The 17,752-nt window shown below is 55.5% G+C and overlaps 1 protein-coding gene across 1 annotated transcript; it reads left to right on the top strand.

Moving 5' to 3' along the window:
* Positions 1-268: 268 nt before the first annotated feature.
* Positions 269-14,216, top strand: TGME49_243265 (protamine P1 protein; the record flags this gene model as incomplete). The annotated part of the gene is made up of 2 exons (XM_018780665.1): positions 269-10,227; positions 10,625-14,216. 2 exons carry the CDS (start codon positions 269-271, stop codon positions 14,214-14,216), a joined length of 13,551 nt encoding a protein of 4,516 aa, XP_018637502.1.
* Between the last annotated feature and the right edge of the window lie 3,536 nt (positions 14,217-17,752).

Here is a 17,752-nt window from a genome sequence, read left to right as displayed (position 1 = left end):
ATCCGTTCCCTTCAAACGGTTCTTCTCCAGCGGCTTGTTTTTGTGTCATTTTCTTCTGTCTTGCCTCCATCGTCTTCGCCTTCGTCCTCCGTTCCTTTCCCTTTCATCTTCTTCTTTGGAGTTTTCCAAGCGTCCTTCGTCATTCCTTCTTCCTCGTCTTACCTCCGGCCTTCCGACCCCCCTCTGTCTGCTCCAGGTCCGTTCTCTCTCTTCCTCGCTATTCCTCGCCTTTTCTCTCTTTTCTCGGCTCCGCGGAGAGCCTGAAGCAATGGACGGCCTGCAAGTTTGCTGGGTGCACCAAGAGGTTGAAGACGAAAGTGAAGATGACGAAGACGAAGAAACACAGCTTCTTCCAGGAAGCTTGCGTCCATTCGAAGCTGCAGGCTTTCATTCGAGTCGCCAGTTCGCCGCAGTCGCCGCGCAGGAGAGAAGCGAAGAAGCCATATGGTCCTCCGGCCTTCCTCCTCAGAGCGCGTCCTCATCCTCAGAAGAGACACACCCTCATCGGAACAAGCAAATACACTCTTGCATCACCGGGAAAACTCGGAGCGTCCCCAGTTCTCGACAACATACAGCGTCTCCTTTCTTGTCGCCATCTTCGACTTCTTTGTCTTCTTCTGTCGCGCCTCCTGATTCATCTTTTTCATCTTCCTTATCTTCCCCTCGATTGTCTTCCTCACCGGTAGCTCTTTCTTCTGAAGCTTCGTCTTCTGCTTTTCCTTCTGAAGCTTCGTCGTCTTCTGCTTTTCCTTCTGAAGCTTCGTCTTCTGCTTTTTCTTCTGAAGCTTCGTCTTCTTCTGCTTTTCATTCTGAAGCTTCGTCTTCTGCTTCTTCTTCTTCTACCCTATCGTCGCCCCCACCGTTATTGTCTGCGTCCTCTCCACTGTTGAAATCAGAATGTCGTTCGGAACCTCGAGTTCTTTTTCCTTCTTCTGTCCTTCCCGCTGTCAGGCTCCCTCCTCTTCCTTCTGACAGGCTGTCCAAGGTCTGCTCTCTCGTCTCCCAACTCAGCGACAGCAGCACAACGACAGCTGCTTCGCGTTCGCCGGAACAGGAGGTCTCCCCTCCCTGTCCTCCCGCATTTCGCCGTCTCGCGACCTCTGCCTACAACTCATATCTTCCATCGTCTTTTTCCATCTCTGCTCTCTCTCGCTGCTCTTCGGTTTCTCCCCCTTCTTCGTCTTCTTCGCATACGTCCTCTTCCTTCTCTTCTTCCTCTTCTTCTTCTCTCTCTTCTTCCTCTTCCTTCTCTTCTACCTCTTCTTCCCTCTCTTCTTCATTTTCTGCTACCTCCTTTTCTACGCGTTCCTCTTCTTTCTCCGTCCACGGCGGTTCACTGTGTTCGCCGTCTCCTCTTGGCTGCGCTGGTTTTTCGGAGTCTCTCTGTCTCTCGCCGCGTTGCTCCCGAGAGCCGCCTGGCAGCGAGCTCTTCAACTTGCTCGATGACCTGGAATCGGGAGTCGTTTGCGAATTTGATCCTCCATCTCCGAATAAGGCTCTCAGAGAAAAGGGTGAAGACTCTTCTCCCTTTTCTTCCGATGTCTCGTCACCGTCTTCTCCTCTGAAGTCTTTTTTATCTTCTCCTCGCCTCCGTCATTCTGCTTCAACTGCGCTTCCGCGCGATTCTCTCCGATCTTCTGCTGCTTCCCCCTCGTCTCCCCTGCAGGCGCCCTCTTCGTATTCTTCTCTCAGTTCTTCCTCAGCGTCCTCTTCCTCGTCTTCTTTCGCTTCTTCCTCTCCCCCGACTCTCTCTCCATCTTCTTCCTCTTCTCCACCTTCCTCATCTGCGTCTTCAGTCTCGTTTTCCACTCCGTCCTCGTCGTCTCCGAATTCCAGATTCTCTTCCTCCTTCCCGAGAGGCTTTTCGTCTCCGTCGACGGTGTCGGAATGTCATCCGGTTTCAACCGCTTTGAGCTGTCCTCGCTCTGCGTCTTCTGCATCGGCGGCTGCGACTAACAGCGTTCTGCCTCTCTCAGAGAACGCAAGAAGCTTGTTCGTTTCTCCCTCCCTCTCAGACCTCGCTGACGTTATGGCAGTCGACTTCGAGGACGTCGACTCCGGTCCTGCTCCGTCTTGTTCCTCTTCTTCTTGTTCATCTCGCGCGTCTTTTTCGTTCTCGTCTCTTTCACATTCGTCGCCCAGTCCTTTGCCTGCTTCGGCATATTGCTCTCGTCCTGTGCTTCGCCACTCTGCCAAAGACACCGCGGAGAGACGGCGAAAAGATACGGCAGAAAGCGAACTCAGAAGAGGGGAGGACGACAGAACAGAACCGCACAAGACGTGGATGCCAGAAAGGGGAGATGCAGTCAAAGAGGCAAACAGAACACCGGCACAAGAGCTTCGCCACTCCGCAGAGGCCCACCAACCAGACACAGAAGAAATATCGTCTCATTTCCTCGCCTTCTTCGACGACTCGATTCCTCTCAACCACGGTGTACATCCAGCCGAACACCCTGACAGAGGCCTTACGCCCACCAGCAAACCAGAAATGAAATCCCTCCCAGACGTAGCATCCTCAAGTCCCTCTCCAACTCATCTCTCATTCACAACTGCAGGCTTCCGTTTCGCATCGGGGCGGGAGGTGACTGTGAGCGAGGAAGCGAGGAGGAAGGCTAGGGAGATGCTGCAGCTGGAGGCTGCTGAGAGCGAGGTGCGAGAGCAAGCCGAACAGGGAGCAGGTGGATCGATGAGGAGAGACGAAACGGGGAGAACAGATGGACATGAAACGCAGGGGATAGGCACAACTGCAGGCTTCCGTTTCGCATCGGGGCGGGAGGTGACTGTGAGCGAGGAAGCGAGGAGGAAGGCTAGGGAGATGCTGCAGCTGGAGGCTGCTGAGAGCGAGGCGCGAGAGCAAGGCGAACAGGGAGCAGGTGGATCGATGAGGAGAGACGAAGCGGGGAGAACAGATGGACATGAAACGCAGGGGATAGGCACAACTGCAGGCTTCCGTTTCGCATCGGGGCGGGAGGTGACTGTGAGCGAGGAAGCGAGGAGGAAGGCTAGGGAGATGCTGCAGCTGGAGGCTGCTGAGAGCGAGGTGCGAGAGCAAGGCGAACAGGGAGCAGGTGGATCGATGAGGAGAGACGAAGCGGGGAGAACAGATGGACATGAAACGCAGGGGATAGGCACAACTGCAGGCTTCCGTTTCGCGTCGGGGCGGGAGGTGACTGTGAGCGAGGAAGCGAGGAGGAAGGCTAGGGAGATGCTGCAGCTGGAGGCTGATGAGTGCGAGGTGCGAGAGCAAGCCGAACATGGAGCAGGTGGACCGGTAAGGAGAGACGTAGCGGGGAGAACAGATGGACATGAAACGCAGGGGATAGGTACAACTGCAGGCTTCCGTTTCGCATCGGGGCGGGAGGTGACTGTGAGCGAGGAAGCGAGGAGGAAGGCTAGGGAGATGCTGCAGCTGGAGGCTGCTGAGAGCGAGGTGCGAGAGCAAGGCGAACAGGGAGCAGGTGGATCGATGAGGAGAGACGAAGCGGGGAGAACAGATGGACATGAAACGCAGGGGATAGGCACAACTGCAGGCTTCCGTTTCGCGTCGGGGCGGGAGGTGACTGTGAGCGAGGAAGCGAGGAGGAAGGCTAGGGAGATGCTGCAGCTGGAGGCTGATGAGTGCGAGGTGCGAGAGCAAGGCGAACAGGGAGCAGGTGGACCGGTAAGGAGAGACGTAGCGGGGAGAACAGATGGACATGAAACGCAGGGGATAGGTACAACTGCAGGCTTCCGTTTCGCGTCGGGGCGGGAGGTGACTGTGAGCGAGGAAGCGAGGAGGAAGGCTAGGGAGATGCTGCAGCTGGAGGCTGATGAGTGCGAGGTGCGAGAGCAAGCCGAACATGGAGCAGGTGGACCGGTAAGGAGAGACGTAGCGGGGAGAACAGATGGACATGAAACGCAGGGGATAGGTACAACTGCAGGCTTCCGTTTCGCATCGGGGCGGGAGGTGACTGTGAGCGAGGAAGCGAGGAGGAAGGCTAGGGAGATGCTGCAGCTGGAGGCTGCTGAGAGCGAGGTGCGAGAGCAAGGCGAACAGGGAGCAGGTGGATCGATGAGGAGAGACGAAGCGGGGAGAACAGATGGACATGAAACGCAGGGGATAGGCACAACTGCAGGCTTCCGTTTCGCGTCGGGGCGGGAGGTGACTGTGAGCGAGGAAGCGAGGAGGAAGGCTAGGGAGATGCTGCAGCTGGAGGCTGCTGAGAGCGAGGTGCGAGAGCAAGGCGAACAGGGAGCAGGTGGATCGATGAGGAGAGACGAAGCGGGGAGAACAGATGGACATGAAACGCAGGGGATAGGCACAACTGCAGGCTTCCGTTTCGCATCGGGGCGGGAGGTGACTGTGAGCGAGGAAGCGAGGAGGAAGGCTAGGGAGATGCTGCAGCTGGAGGCTGCTGAGAGCGAGGTGCGAGAGCAAGCCGAACAGGGAGCAGGTGGATCGATGAGGAGAGACGAAACGGGGAGAACAGATGGACATGAAACGCAGGGGATAGGCACAACTGCAGGCTTCCGTTTCGCATCGGGGCGGGAGGTGACTGTGAGCGAGGAAGCGAGGAGGAAGGCTAGGGAGATGCTGCAGCTGGAGGCTGCTGAGAGCGAGGTGCGAGAGCAAGGCGAACAGGGAGCAGGTGGATCGATGAGGAGAGACGAAGCGGGGAGAACAGATGGACATGAAACGCAGGGGATAGGCACAACTGCAGGCTTCCGTTTCGCATCGGGGCGGGAGGTGACTGTGAGCGAGGAAGCGAGGAGGAAGGCTAGGGAGATGCTGCAGCTGGAGGCTGCTGAGAGCGAGGCGCAAGAGCAAGGCGAACAGGGAGCAGGTGGATCGATGAGGAGAGACGAAGCGGGGAGAACAGATGGACATGAAACGCAGGGGATAGGCACAACTGCAGGCTTCCGTTTCGCATCGGGGCGGGAGGTGACTGTGAGCGAGGAAGCGAGGAGGAAGGCTAGGGAGATGCTGCAGCTGGAGGCTGCTGAGAGCGAGGTGCGAGAGCAAGGCGAACAGGGAGCAGGTGGATCGATGAGGAGAGACGAAACGGGGAGAACAGATGGACATGAAACGCAGGGGATAGGCACAACTGCAGGCTTCCGTTTCGCATCGGGGCGGGAGGTGACTGTGAGCGAGGAAGCGAGGAGGAAGGCTAGGGAGATGCTGCAGCTGGAGGCTGCTGAGAGCGAGGCGCGAGAGCAAGGCGAACAGGGAGCAGGTGGATCGATGAGGAGAGACGTAGCGGGGAGAACAGATGGACATGAAACGCAGGGGATAGGCACAACTGCAGGCTTCCGTTTCGCATCGGGGCGGGAGGTGACTGTGAGCGAGGAAGCGAGGAGGAAGGCTAGGGAGATGCTGCAGCTGGAGGCTGCTGAGAGCGAGGCGCGAGAGCAAGGCGAACAGGGAGCAGGTGGATCGATGAGGAGAGACGAAGCGGGGAGAACAGATGGACATGAAACGCAGGGGATAGGCACAACTGCAGGCTTCCGTTTCGCATCGGGGCGGGAGGTGACTGTGAGCGAGGAAGCGAGGAGGAAGGCTAGGGAGATGCTGCAGCTGGAGGCTGCTGAGAGCGAGGCGCGAGAGCAAGGCGAACAGGGAGCAGGTGGATCGATGAGGAGAGACGAAGCGGGGAGAACAGATGGACATGAAACGCAGGGGATAGGCACAACTGCAGGCTTCCGTTTCGCATCGGGGCGGGAGGTGACTGTGAGCGAGGAAGCGAGGAGGAAGGCTAGGGAGATGCTGCAGCTGGAGGCGACTGGTAGCGAGGAGGTTTGTCAACAGACAGATGTCGCGAATGTTCTCGGTAACGAAGTTGGGTTTACGACGACGGGTGTCTGTACTCCGCCTGGCGCCTTGGTGTCCTGTCATCCCATTTCAGGTTCAGTTGCCTGCATTCCCTCGGTTGGTTCACCGTCTCCGTCGAAGCTGTTTGCCTCGTTTGCTGTGTCTTCTTGTTGCGCGACAGTGGCTGGCATTGGTCCAGGGTCTGTCCCCCTTGTCTCCGTTCTAGGAGGGTGCGGAGACTGTGGGGCGGACCTCGGGGAGAGGGATCCCGGGAGGGTGACGGGTCCAGGCACAGGTGAGGAGACAGATCGGGAGCCTTCAGCCTCTCACTTCGTTCGTATGCAATCAACTGCACAACCGAGTTGCGTTACCAATCATGATGAAGCAAGGAAATTCCAGAGCTCCGTTCCAAGCGAGGCAACGGAGTGCTCCCAGGTGTCTCTCCCTTCCCCTTCGTCTGCTCTGAGGTCTGCTCCGAGTCTCTCGGACTCTTCTGCGCCTGCGGGTCAGCCTGCGTCTGAGGTAGAGAACCGTAGTTCGTCTTCCTTGTCTTCGAGAGCTCGGCCTCCGTCCCTGAGACGGCGAGGCCTGACTTCTGGCTTGCTGGGCGTTCCCCGCCTCGCGGCCTCCGGCGTCGGAGCCCAAGACGCCCGCGCTGCGGTCCCCAGAGACAGGAGACACTTTAAGGCCCCACGGCGGAACTCGCAGACGGCATCTCTGGGGGGCCAAAGGCCTCGCGTTCAAGAGAGGACTCGCGAAGACCTTGTAAAGGCGAAACAAGAGGACGCCTCGCGAAGTGAAGGAAGTGGAGAAAAAGAGGAGAAGCAGTATTGTTTTCCCGAGGCTCAGACAAACGTACTACGGGCGTCTGGAACTCACTTTTCTTCGCTGTTCTCTGTGTCGACGGAGCCGAAAGATCTTTCTTTTCCTTCTTCAGCGTGCTCATCTTCGCTGCCGCAGGTTTCGGATGCTTCGCCTCTTTATCAAAACATGCTTGTTATCCGGAGGCTATGGGAACTGCATGCGCGTCGCTTCTCGATCTGTTTGTCTCCACTGTCTCGCTCTGCAGACCCAACGGCGCGTGTGTCTTCCTCTCCGTATCCTCAGTCTCCCTCGTCCCTCTGGCCGCCCGGGCCTCTCCCGGCTGCTGTCTCCCCAGACTCGCGCGATGCATGCGAACGGCGGAATTTCCAGTTTTCCTTTCTCGACCGGGGGCTCTGGCTGGTGTGTCTTCCGGAGCACCTGCACAAGCGAACTGTGCCTCTTTTCTGTGGTTCCCTTGAGGCGGCTAGGGACTTTCTGCTTCTCTCTTGCACAGCGCGGGGAGACGAATGCATCGAAGACTCCAGTGGGTGGAGCCGAGGCGCCTCAAGTGGGTGCCGAGCTCGCGAAGACAACGCTGGAACTCGAGCTGAGGACGGAAGCGCAGACGGAGACTCCGGTGGCAGAAGCATGTTGGTCGGGGGGGTGGAGGAATTCTCTCGGATGGTCGGCACCTATCTTCAGTGGAAGCGCGAGGTGAAGCGAGAGTCTCCGTCTACAGCTTCGTCAGCTCTGCTGGAGAAAACAAGGAACGGAAAGAAACGAAGAGAGACACCAGAGTTGCGTGGAAACAGGAACCGCTTCACTCGCGCCTGGGTGGCACACCATTACAGTCTCCTTTGTCTCCGCGCAGCGCAGAGATGGACGCGGTCCTTCGCTCTGTCCGTTGCTTCGTACCGCCACGAGAGCCATCACAGGAACAGCTGTACCGGATCTTCCTCCACTCTCTCTCACTCTTTCCTTCGTCATCCTCCTTTGCAGACATCTGCTGTCTCTCTGCAAGGACCTCGCGATGCAGTCGCTCCTGCTCCTCCGTTCTCTTCTCCTTCTCGTCCGTCTGCCTGTCCGGCGTCTGTTCAGTCTTTTCTAGGCCCCCCTCGACCTCCGAGTCCTTTGCGTCTGCTGCGGGCGCTGCTGTGTCGCGTGGAAGCAGAAGAAGAAGGACGTCGTTCGGTGCTGCGTCAAGTTTGCGAGGGCGACTTGTCTCCCGCCACCCCAATGGTGTTGGAGGTTCTCTGTCCTCCCTTTTGCTCTGAGGACCCTCTGTCTCTGCGAGTGTCTGATGGCTGGTACGTCGTGAAGGCGCGCGTGGTGGATCCGTCTCTTGCAGTCGTTTTGCGTCGCATTTTTCAGCGAAGAGACAACCGTTCTCACGCCGCACAGACCCCGCACTCACCTCCCTTCCCTAGGTTTTCCTTTCGCCGGATCTTCGTCCAAGGCGCCTCTCTCTCTGGACTCTCTGAGCCGTGCTGTCCGCTCGACCTCCCTTCACAGGCCTGCCTCCTTCTGCATGCATCGACTTGCCGCCCTCTGTTTTCTCCCTTGCCGTTGCTCTCTTCGCCTGCGTCGTCACTGCCCTCTTTTCTCATGGCGACGGATTCGAAGGCACCCTTGCCTTCCGCGCCTTCTCCTGTCGCCTCCTGTCCTCTGTTCTCTTCTCTTCTGTTTGCGCCGGAGTGGCTAGGCAAAGGGTGTGCGTCGTCTCTCGCGTCTCTGCGGGGCTCCGCGTTCCCTCTCGGCCGCTGGCTTTCTGGGAGGGGGGAGCGGAAGCAGCGAACAGGCGGCAGAGAGGAGAAGGAAGAAGAGGAGAGAGCTGTGCCGCAGGCGGTCAAGAGTCTGCGCCGCGGAGTGGGCGGAGAGATCCCCGTAGTCGATGTGATTCTTCTCCGGAGAGGCCCTTTGCTGTTTCGAGTTCGTAGAGAAGTTCCTAAACCTGGGGGAAGTGGACGTCCGCTGGAAACGCGAGAAGGCTCCAGAGAAAACGAACACCCGCCGGAGAACGATGTCGGAGACTCGGAGCCGAGAGAGACCAAGACGGTGTTGATGACGGAGGCCGAGTACCGTGCGTGGTTCCAGCGAGAACAGGAGACGCTGCAAAGAAAACGAGAAGAAGAGTTGGTTCTTCTCCAAGAGAAACTCGAAGAAGTTCGACGCAAGACCGAGTCCAAGAAGGCGAAGCGGAGACGGACACCCTGCCTCCAGACGAGAGAAGAGGACGACGGGGACGGAGAGACAGCAGAGTCAGGCGGAAAAGACAAGACGAGTTTGAGGAAAGAAGCCCCACAGAGAGAGGAAGAAGGGCACACATGTGAGGAGAGAGACTGCGAGGCCACCCTGTCGGAAGAAGAGGCCGAAGATGAACTACGAGATTTAGAAAGACAGCTCACTCGCTTGGAAGAGTTGTGGAGAGTTGACAGAGAAAACTTGGCAAAGAAAGGGCAATCGCAAATTGACCTCCTCGTGGTCGACTCCCTTTTTCTCCACAAGCTTTCTGCCCTCGCACTGATGGCCTTCGCGAACGTCGCAACTTCTGCATCCGCTCCTTCTCACGTCAAGGCTTCTGTCAACTGTGTCTCGTTTCTCGACGCAAGTGGACCCCCTTCTCGTTCTTCTCTCTGCGGCGTAGACCAAGTTGCGGTTGCGTCCTCGTCCGATCCGCGTTGCGTCGCCTCGGCTTCATCGAATGTCCCCCCGACTGTCTCTTCTTCTCTCGCACCTCCTTTGGCTCCTCTTCCGGTTCCACCGGCAGCAGCCTCCTCATCTTCCTCTCCGTCTTTTGTTTCCTGTTCTTCGTCTTCCAATTCGTCTTCGCCTCTGGCTGCTTCGACCTCTGTTTCTGCGTCCGGCGTTTCTCTTGCGCCTTCGTTCGGCGTCTCTCAGACGGACATCGAAAACGCTCTGGACTCTGCGCTGGAGGAAGAAACCGAGACGAAGCACCACACGTCGACCTCGTCCTCAATGGTGTCCTCCCCTTCTCTGCGCGCCTCGCCTTCCACAGTTTCTCCTCAATCTTCTGCTCCTGCTGCTCTTTTTGAATTCGCCGTCGCCAATTCTGGATGTCGCTCGCGTCGTCCCTCGGACTCCCAACAACACGCGAGTGAGGCGCCGCACTCCAGAACCGAAAGGCGCGACGAGGCAAAGCTCCCAGCGCATGCGAAATCTCCCCCAGCAACGTACGCGCGAGACCGTTCTGTCAACAGCAAACCGTGCGAAGATCTTCTTTCTCTCTTGCGTTTATGCGGCTGTCTACGCCCGCGAAAAGTCGAAGAAGAGACAGACCTGAAAACGGTCGCAGGTCTCGCGCGTCTGTTCCGCCAGAGCCTCGCGTGCATCACGCTGTCAGGAGATCCCGCGACCGAAGAGGAGACGCCCTTCCACGAGTTGCAGGAAGGCGAGCGCGTCAAGATTTCCAATCTCGCTTGCTCCCCCGCTGCGTCCGTCTACTCCACCAGGCAGAGACGACACGGACAGGAACCAGATCGAGGAGGAGGAGGAGGAGGGACGGGGAAATGGACAGACGAATGGTCGGAGCTGAATGCTGCTGAAGAAGAACGCAGACTGGGTGGAATCGACTGCCATGGCAACCAGAGACTCGTGCGGCTACATGGCACGAAAAGGTACGCGAATTTCGAGTAAAAACTTGTCTTGAACATACCGAGTTCTCCTCTCGCATGTCTGAGTATGTTTCCTGGGTGTGCGAACGCTGCCTCGAGGCGCGCCGGAAGGCTACTACGCGCCCAGGGCTCGCACACGAATGGTCTCTGACAGACTCTGTCTTTGATACTGGAAAGACTCTCGGCGTTCATAAAAAGAAGGATGGCAGGTGACGCTGGGGCGACATCGGTGGTCTGAGTGTGGCGGGTGTCATTTTCCTCTCGTTTTTGCTCGCTTCTTGAGAGGAGGGACATCTGTTTTTTTCAACCAACGGAAAATAGAGACGAGTGGAGACGACCGAACATGGCCTTGGATTGGATGTGCAGTGTCTCGTCTTTGTTGATGTCTTCTCTCTTTCAGAACGGCTTTCCAGATTGTTCGCCTCGCCCCTGGCTCCGCTCTGTCTCCTCACCCGTCAGGCTCCCATCCCGCTGTGTCAAGCCCCCATGTGTCGGCATTCTTTCCTTCTCCTCCATCTTCTTCTCCTCCGTCTTTTTCTCGATATCCTTCTAGTTCTTCTCGTCCTTTTGCTTCTCCATCTTTCTCTCGTTCTCCTCCCTCTTCTTCCCTCGTGCGGCTTCTGCCTGTCTGTACTGCTGGCTCAGGCGGCTCGCGTCCTCTGCCCTTTGCTGTGCCTCTCTCGGTACTCTCGACCTCCCTCCGAGCTTCTCTCGCTGCCTTTTCTTCTGCTTTATCTCCTCTCCGCTCCCCTTCTTCTTCTGCGGCTCTGTCCCCTTCTGCGGGTGCTTCGGCTGCCTCTGGCGCTGCCGAACGCGAGAACTGCCAGCTTGGAGAAGGCGCCAGAAGCAACTTGTTCGCAGAGGGACCGACACCGGGCGCCGAGCGAGAAGGAGAACACACAGAAGAAGCGAACGACGGAGAGCCATCTGAGGAACTCGACGAGGCTGAGGGAGGGACGAAGAGACAGCAAGGTCGGGGACGGAGGAGAGCGCCGTCGAGTTCTGTCAAAGGAGCTCTTGACGCGACGGCGCAGAAGAGACAGAAGAGACAGCTGGCTGAACTCCCGCGGCACTGCTGCGCACCCGCGAAGGACTTTGAACAAACAGAGCGAGAAGCCTCGCCGAGTGGATCGGATCTGGGGTGTAAGGAAAAGAGGGAACGTCTCACGACTCGGCTCTCTGCGAAACGTTCGACTTGCCGCCCTCCCGACTCTGGACCAGGAGCAGAGACGAAGGAAGAGAGTAAACGAAGAAACGCGGAGGACACAGGCACCAAGGTCGAAAGCGCCTTTCTTCTCTCCGCTCTCTCGCAGTGGCTTCTGCCCTTGTCCTCCCTGGATGTTTTGCTTGGTCTCTGTCACCTGCCGCTCTTCTCACAGGCGCACAGACTCGCCTGCCTTCTCAAGGAGGCTGACCGCGAGAGAGAGAGGGAACAAGAAGTCCTGCAGCGAGAAGAAAAGCAAGCAAGCACAGCCACAGAGGGAAGGCGACTCAGGGAGAGAGGTGAACTGACGCTCAGACCGAGGAAGGAAATGTTTTTCAGAGGAGAAGCGGCGAACCATGTCAGGGAAAGGGATGAAAGACGGGCTCAGGACAGAGGGCGATGGCCTCATTTCCCGGAGACGCAAGTGCTAAACGAACGGCTGTCGAAATCTGGAGAGGAAGGAAAAGAGAATGTATGGCAGCAGCTGGCTGACGCGGAGTCCGTGAACGCAAAAGGTATCCTGAAAGGGCAAGCGTCCGAGAGTATGCAGTGTCTCCAAAGGCATGGTTTGAAAGGCAGCGAACAGACGGACTCCCGCGTTTCTCCGCCAGACTCTCTCTACCGCTTTACAGCTCCTCCCATTTCCATCGGCATTCTTCCGGCCGTCGCCTACGACCTTGTAGGAGTGCTTCTCTTGCTCGAAGATCACCAGGTCTCTCCTCTCTTGGGCTCGTATTCTGCTGATTCTGCCCAGACCTGCTCGGCGTTTGTCGGGAGCGAACGGCATGCGAGTCCTTCTGGCCTCGTCGCCTTTCTGTGGACGTCTACAGACCAAATATGTTGCATTCGTGTGAAGCCCTCGAGGAACTTTTCGGACTTCTCTGCCAACTCAGGCAGGCATTCGCGGCTCGAAGCGCCTTCCTCTTCTTCCTCTTCTTCCTCTTCTTCCTCTTCTTCTCTCGCTTCTGCTTCTCGCTCCGGGAGAGAAGCGACAGGCTGCGCGGCGTCCAGAGAAGCTCCCGCAGGCGGGTGTCCGTTTTTGCTGAGATATCGACAGATGCTTCTGGGCGCTGCGGGGAGAAGGAACGCGGGGACGACCGAGGGTGTGAAAGCAAGGCAGGGTGTGACAGCCGAGAGGGCCGAAGGTCTCCAGAGATGGTGGATGTTTCAGACGGAGGAGAGGGGAAAGGTGGAGAGCGGAATCAAGGAAAAGAAGCATTCTTTCACAGGTTCAGTGTGCGTTTCCTCCATTTCGTCGTCTGTCGCTGCCTCTCTCTCACCGGGTTTCCTTTCTCTTCGGTGGGCTCTCTTCCAGAACGTGGAATTCCAAGGACGCGATCCGAACCTTGGCATTTTCAACTTTTCTGCTTCACCTCGTCTTCTCCATCTCGCAAGTGGACCTCTGCACGCGCCTCTGCCTTCTAAGGCTTCTCCTGTTTTTTCGACTTCTTCGGCGTATACGAATTCTTTACCTTTTTCTCGGAATTCGTCTTCTTGGCAGCTTCCATCTTCTTCACTGCCTCGATCTTCTTGTTTGAATTCTCCGTTTGCTTCGGACTCCCCACCGCCTTGTTCGACGTCCTCCTCTTCGGCTGCGGGGGCGTCCTCTTCGTCGGTTCTCGCCTCCTCCCTGTGTCCTGCTGCGTCTCCTGCGGATGCACAGAGCGGTCTTCACCCTTACTGCACTGAAGAAGAAGAGAGAGAAGGAAAAGACAAAAGTGGAAGCAGAGACACTGGCGGCAGCGACAGCGACTTCGGGGACCGAAAGGCGAGGAAGAAAAACGGAGTTCGAGAGGGAAGAGAGCACGGCGTAACGGAGACTTCTCAGCGTGTAGCAGGCCAACGGGAAGGAGCAAGGGGAGAGAAGCAGAGTGGAAGGCGACCTGCAGATTCTGCGATGCGACAGGAAGATCCCAGGAAGAACATGCGTCTTAGAGAGGAAAGGAACGAAAGTGAGATGAGGAACGAAGTCGACGCCCCTGCGAGCAAAGGCAGCGACAAAGAGGGAGAGCGCGAGGAAGGAGACAGAGAAGTGAAGAGACAAAGAACGACGCCAAAGCGACCAAGTTGTCGCGTGGACGGCAAAGAAGAGAGAGCGATAACCGTGTGTGCGGTAGGGATGAACGACTGTTTGTCGGAGGACAGAACAGTCTCCACGAAGAGGGCAGCGAAGCCGAGAAATCAGAGAGGAGAAGCAGCAGATTTCATCAGTTTCGAAACAGCTTATGGAGACTGGAAAGAAACGGCATGCTTCTCCGATCGGCACGAGTTTGAAAAGGCTAACCGTTTTTCCTTTCTCCAAGACGAAATCTGCGACCTTTTTCGCTTTCTGGGCGCTCCGGAGGCGGCGCCTGCTTCGAGCGACAGACGCGGAAAAGACCGAGCAAAGCCTCTGCTTCATAACGACCGAGCTCGGTTGGATATACAGAGCGCGGACCAGCCAGGAGGGCGTTCTGAGGGAGACAAGCAGCGTCCGCCGAGCGACGAAAACCGTCCACTCGATCGCAATTGGGATCCGCGGTGTTCAGTCAAAGAGCAACTGGTACGAGAGAGAGGTGCACTGAACGATTGGGACCGGGCGATTCGAGGCGAGGCTCGAGAAGTGGAAGAAGAGCGCGGAGAAAAGACAGAAAACGGTAGGGAAGGTCGAGGAGAGGCAGCCGAAAGCGACAGACAAGGAGACCATGTCGAGCAGTGCATGCGTTCTTGTGGAGGAGACACCGCTCTGAGTCGACTTCTCCTCGCCCTGGAAAAAGTCGCTTCTGCTGTTGGGGCGAGACGAATGTGACTTTGCTTTGATCGATGTTAAAGATGCTTTCTTTTGTTCACGCAGATTCTCGCGTTTTTGTTAAATACTTCCCCGGTCCTTTCTTGTGAAATGCGGAACAGTGAACCCAAGAAAGACCAGTTTTTTTTGTTTATCTAAAACACACACGCAACTTTACACATTTCCTCCCAGTGACAACCGTCCATGCTTCACACGGTTCACACGGTACGGAAACACCTATATATATATATATATATATGTATATATATATATATATATATATACATATGTCTCTTGGTAAAGGTTATACAGAGCTTTTTCTCCGCATCGACCACGAAGCGATCTCTGTGTTCACATATGTTCCATCCGAGTTCCTTTGTGTGTCTTAGGATGCGACTGTGTCCATATGTTTTTGTGTGCACCTTCAACTGTGAGAAGGTTGCGAAGCCTCCGAATAACTTGCCCAGGTCTGGTGCATGCATGCGCCATCAGCTTCGGTGCAGGGCTTGTGATTCGAGAACTCCGGGAGCCAGAGAAAGAGCGCCGCTCCGTCCCTGCAGCTGCCTTAGCTCCTGCAGGCGATTTTACTTGGTCTCGGTACGCAGAGAGCTTCAAGACTAAGTCGGTAGTCCACCTCGCAGTTCCTTTCTATCCCCAGCAAAAGGGTGTGTGGTTAGTTTGTTCGAACGCGAATACGCGAGTATACGTACACAGCCATGTGAGCAACGATACGTTTTGGCATACACAAGCCCGTGAATCGCCACAGCCTACTTGCATATGCTTGCATGCGTAGAGACACACCGACGCATGCACGCGGGTGTGTCTACACCTACGGAACCGCAGATACTTGAGACTGCAGATCCAGACCAGGGAGGTCTTTGTTTCACAACCTACAATTCTCATTGATGGGAGCACAGTTCCCTGCGTCCCCGCAGCTGCCGCCGTAGACGTCGTTTTCGTCTTCTCCTCACTTCATGGATCACCTCAAAACATTTGGAAGTCACTGACGAGATATGCGGAGAGTGAAGCATCTCTCAGGCTCCTCTGTCGCCGAATCCACGTTCGCGAATTCAGTGCTCGAACTCAGAGAGGGATGTGAGAGGAGTAAGGTCTCACGCAAATACTGACAAACCACTGCGTGCCATTCTAGATGCCTCTGCTTGTGTTGCTTCTGTAACTCCAAGATGAAGTGGATGCAAAAATGCGTACGGTTATTTTTGTGTGCATTCTTTTTTATTGCTTCGAGGAGAGAACGCATACACACGATGGAGTTTTACTCTTGTTAAAAGATATCCCTTCTCCGGAGCCTCTTCGCCTTTTTCGGATGTCCTGGGTGATGACCTAACAGAGCATTTATTCAGTTCACTGCCACAGTGTATTTTAGTTGTCACAGTGACTTCTTGCCTTTCTGCCTCACAGGGTTTTTCAGCCGAACGCTGTGCTGTGGGAGAATGTGGCCTTGTTCGCCAGGCTTGACACTGTTTGTAGAGGTCGAGTTGTTAAAAAAAGCAACGACTCGATATCTAACTCACAGTTTTTCGGATGCACGCCTTCATATGGAGGGACAGCGCAGTTGTCCACAATCTCTAGTACTTTCTCAAAAGAGCCTGTTTCTTAATGTCAATGGATCAACAACCTTTTGCCTCAGAGCGCTTTTCCGACAGATGCTGGATGCACAGCAAGAGTGGCTTTCTTCACTGTGCAGCCATTAGTTTTCCGGAAAAGTCGATGCTCAGCCAGTGTAATGACAATTAACCTGCGGTACGACTCCTTTCTGAGAAACGCCCTAAAACCTTGGCCACGAGGGAAAACGCCTGCAGTGCGAACGCAGATCTTTCTGCATGGCTGCTTGCATTCAAAGGCGAATCACAAAATTGTTGTTTCACACATCTCTGTTTCCTGGTGTCCATGGACTCGATGAGCGACTTCCTCAAGTATCTCACAGATGCATCGCGGATGCGTGTACGCTGTTTCTCTTTCAGAAGATTGCGTACATAAACAGAAAAACACGCGTGCAGCCTGCTCACACACATGAGGACTCGAAGCAGCCTGTCTCAAGCACAGTATGTGTGTAACTATAAAAGCATATAGATGCAGAGATACACGTAGATCGCTGTAAGCGAGGGCATTTCCGGAGGCTTTCTAATTGCGGCTCAAACGGTGTCAGAGTCACTGCGCTGAGGAATGAAAGCTATGTTTGCCGGCAACACTGATAGGTTGAAAACAACATATGTGCCAGACTGCAGTAGAACTCTAGAAGGCTCCATAAATTGGTGCTGAACTTTCGAGTTTTGTCGCAGTTGTTAACATCACTCTCTGGAGGTGCATGTAGTGCACGTCGCCTTAGAACATGGAACAGTATCATATGATTAGGGAGTCGATTAATGAGAGAGTTATTTAGCTGCATGCTGCTCGCCTCCCTTGGCTCCATTCCTCGGTCTACGGAAAAACAAAATATAACAAGTAAATAGATCTAGGAAGGCATCTGTTATGGATCACCACTGGATACTGCTCGTACAACTGCTGATAAAGCAAGTGACAACAGTCATCTCCATCTTGCTGGTGGGCCGGAGCCGAATACCAGTTACGAGATACAGAGACCCAAGTCTTTATGACTGCGGTACACCACCACCCTCCTGGACGGCTGAAAAGAGCTAAAACTGCTGGATTTCAGTATGTTGCAACATTCAGGTCACCCAGCATGGACTGTGTGCATGGTGTACCATACAACGTGCAGAGTGTCGTCCAGACCTGCGCTACACTCGTCTAGACCTGGTGTACTTCCTACACTAAGAGGAGCAATAATACGAGCAGCATAGACCGAGAACCGATGATCCTTCTGTGTTCCCCCGAAGCCCGCAAGTAAGAGACGAAACTCGACTTTTTGAGGCCGTTTTTTTTCGGGATTCCCCAGCCTCTGTGAGCCCCGAGACAAGGTGCATATTTCGAGGGGAAAACTCAACAACAAATTGGTCCTGGATGCCAATGGAGGGAACAGGCGAGTATCGGGAAGCAAACTGAGGAGAGGAATTCGAGTGCTTACGGAGAATAGTTGGACTACGCTCGTTATCTTGCTGTTGAGCAGTCACTAAAGGTACGACAACTTGCTAGCCATGACGTGATGCTCAGCGAGGGGACAAACAACTGCGCTTTCTCCCTTTCTCCATCCCGAACGACGTTCCGGACACAAACCCTGTACACTGTTTCAGCGGTAAACTTCACCAGAAACCCCAAAGGAATGAAGGCTCCACAGTGCGGTGACTAGCTTTGCTGCTTTCAGACGGAGAAACAGTTCTCGTTCTGTCCGCGGGAAACTGATTTTCCAAAGGGCACTTCGTCTCTTTCTTCTTTTTCTTGGGGTCTGCATGGTCTCTTTCCTCTCTTCTTTTACTTTGAAAAACAGCATTCTCGCGCACAGGAGAAGCCAAAGGCTCCGCTCACAGAATCACTCGTCCGGAGAGCCCGAGTGTCCTGCAACAGTCGCGCTGTTCCGTGCTTGTGGTCGCGCTGCTGTCGCGGACCTAACAAAGAAACGTCTAATTTGAGGGAATTTTCCA

Source organism: Toxoplasma gondii, chromosome VI, assembly GCF_000006565.2.
Source record: "Toxoplasma gondii ME49 chromosome VI, whole genome shotgun sequence".
NCBI classification, from domain to species: domain Eukaryota; phylum Apicomplexa; class Conoidasida; order Eucoccidiorida; family Sarcocystidae; genus Toxoplasma; species Toxoplasma gondii.
Note: the sequence above shows the minus strand (reverse complement) of the source record. Positions and strands in the feature narration are given on the sequence as shown.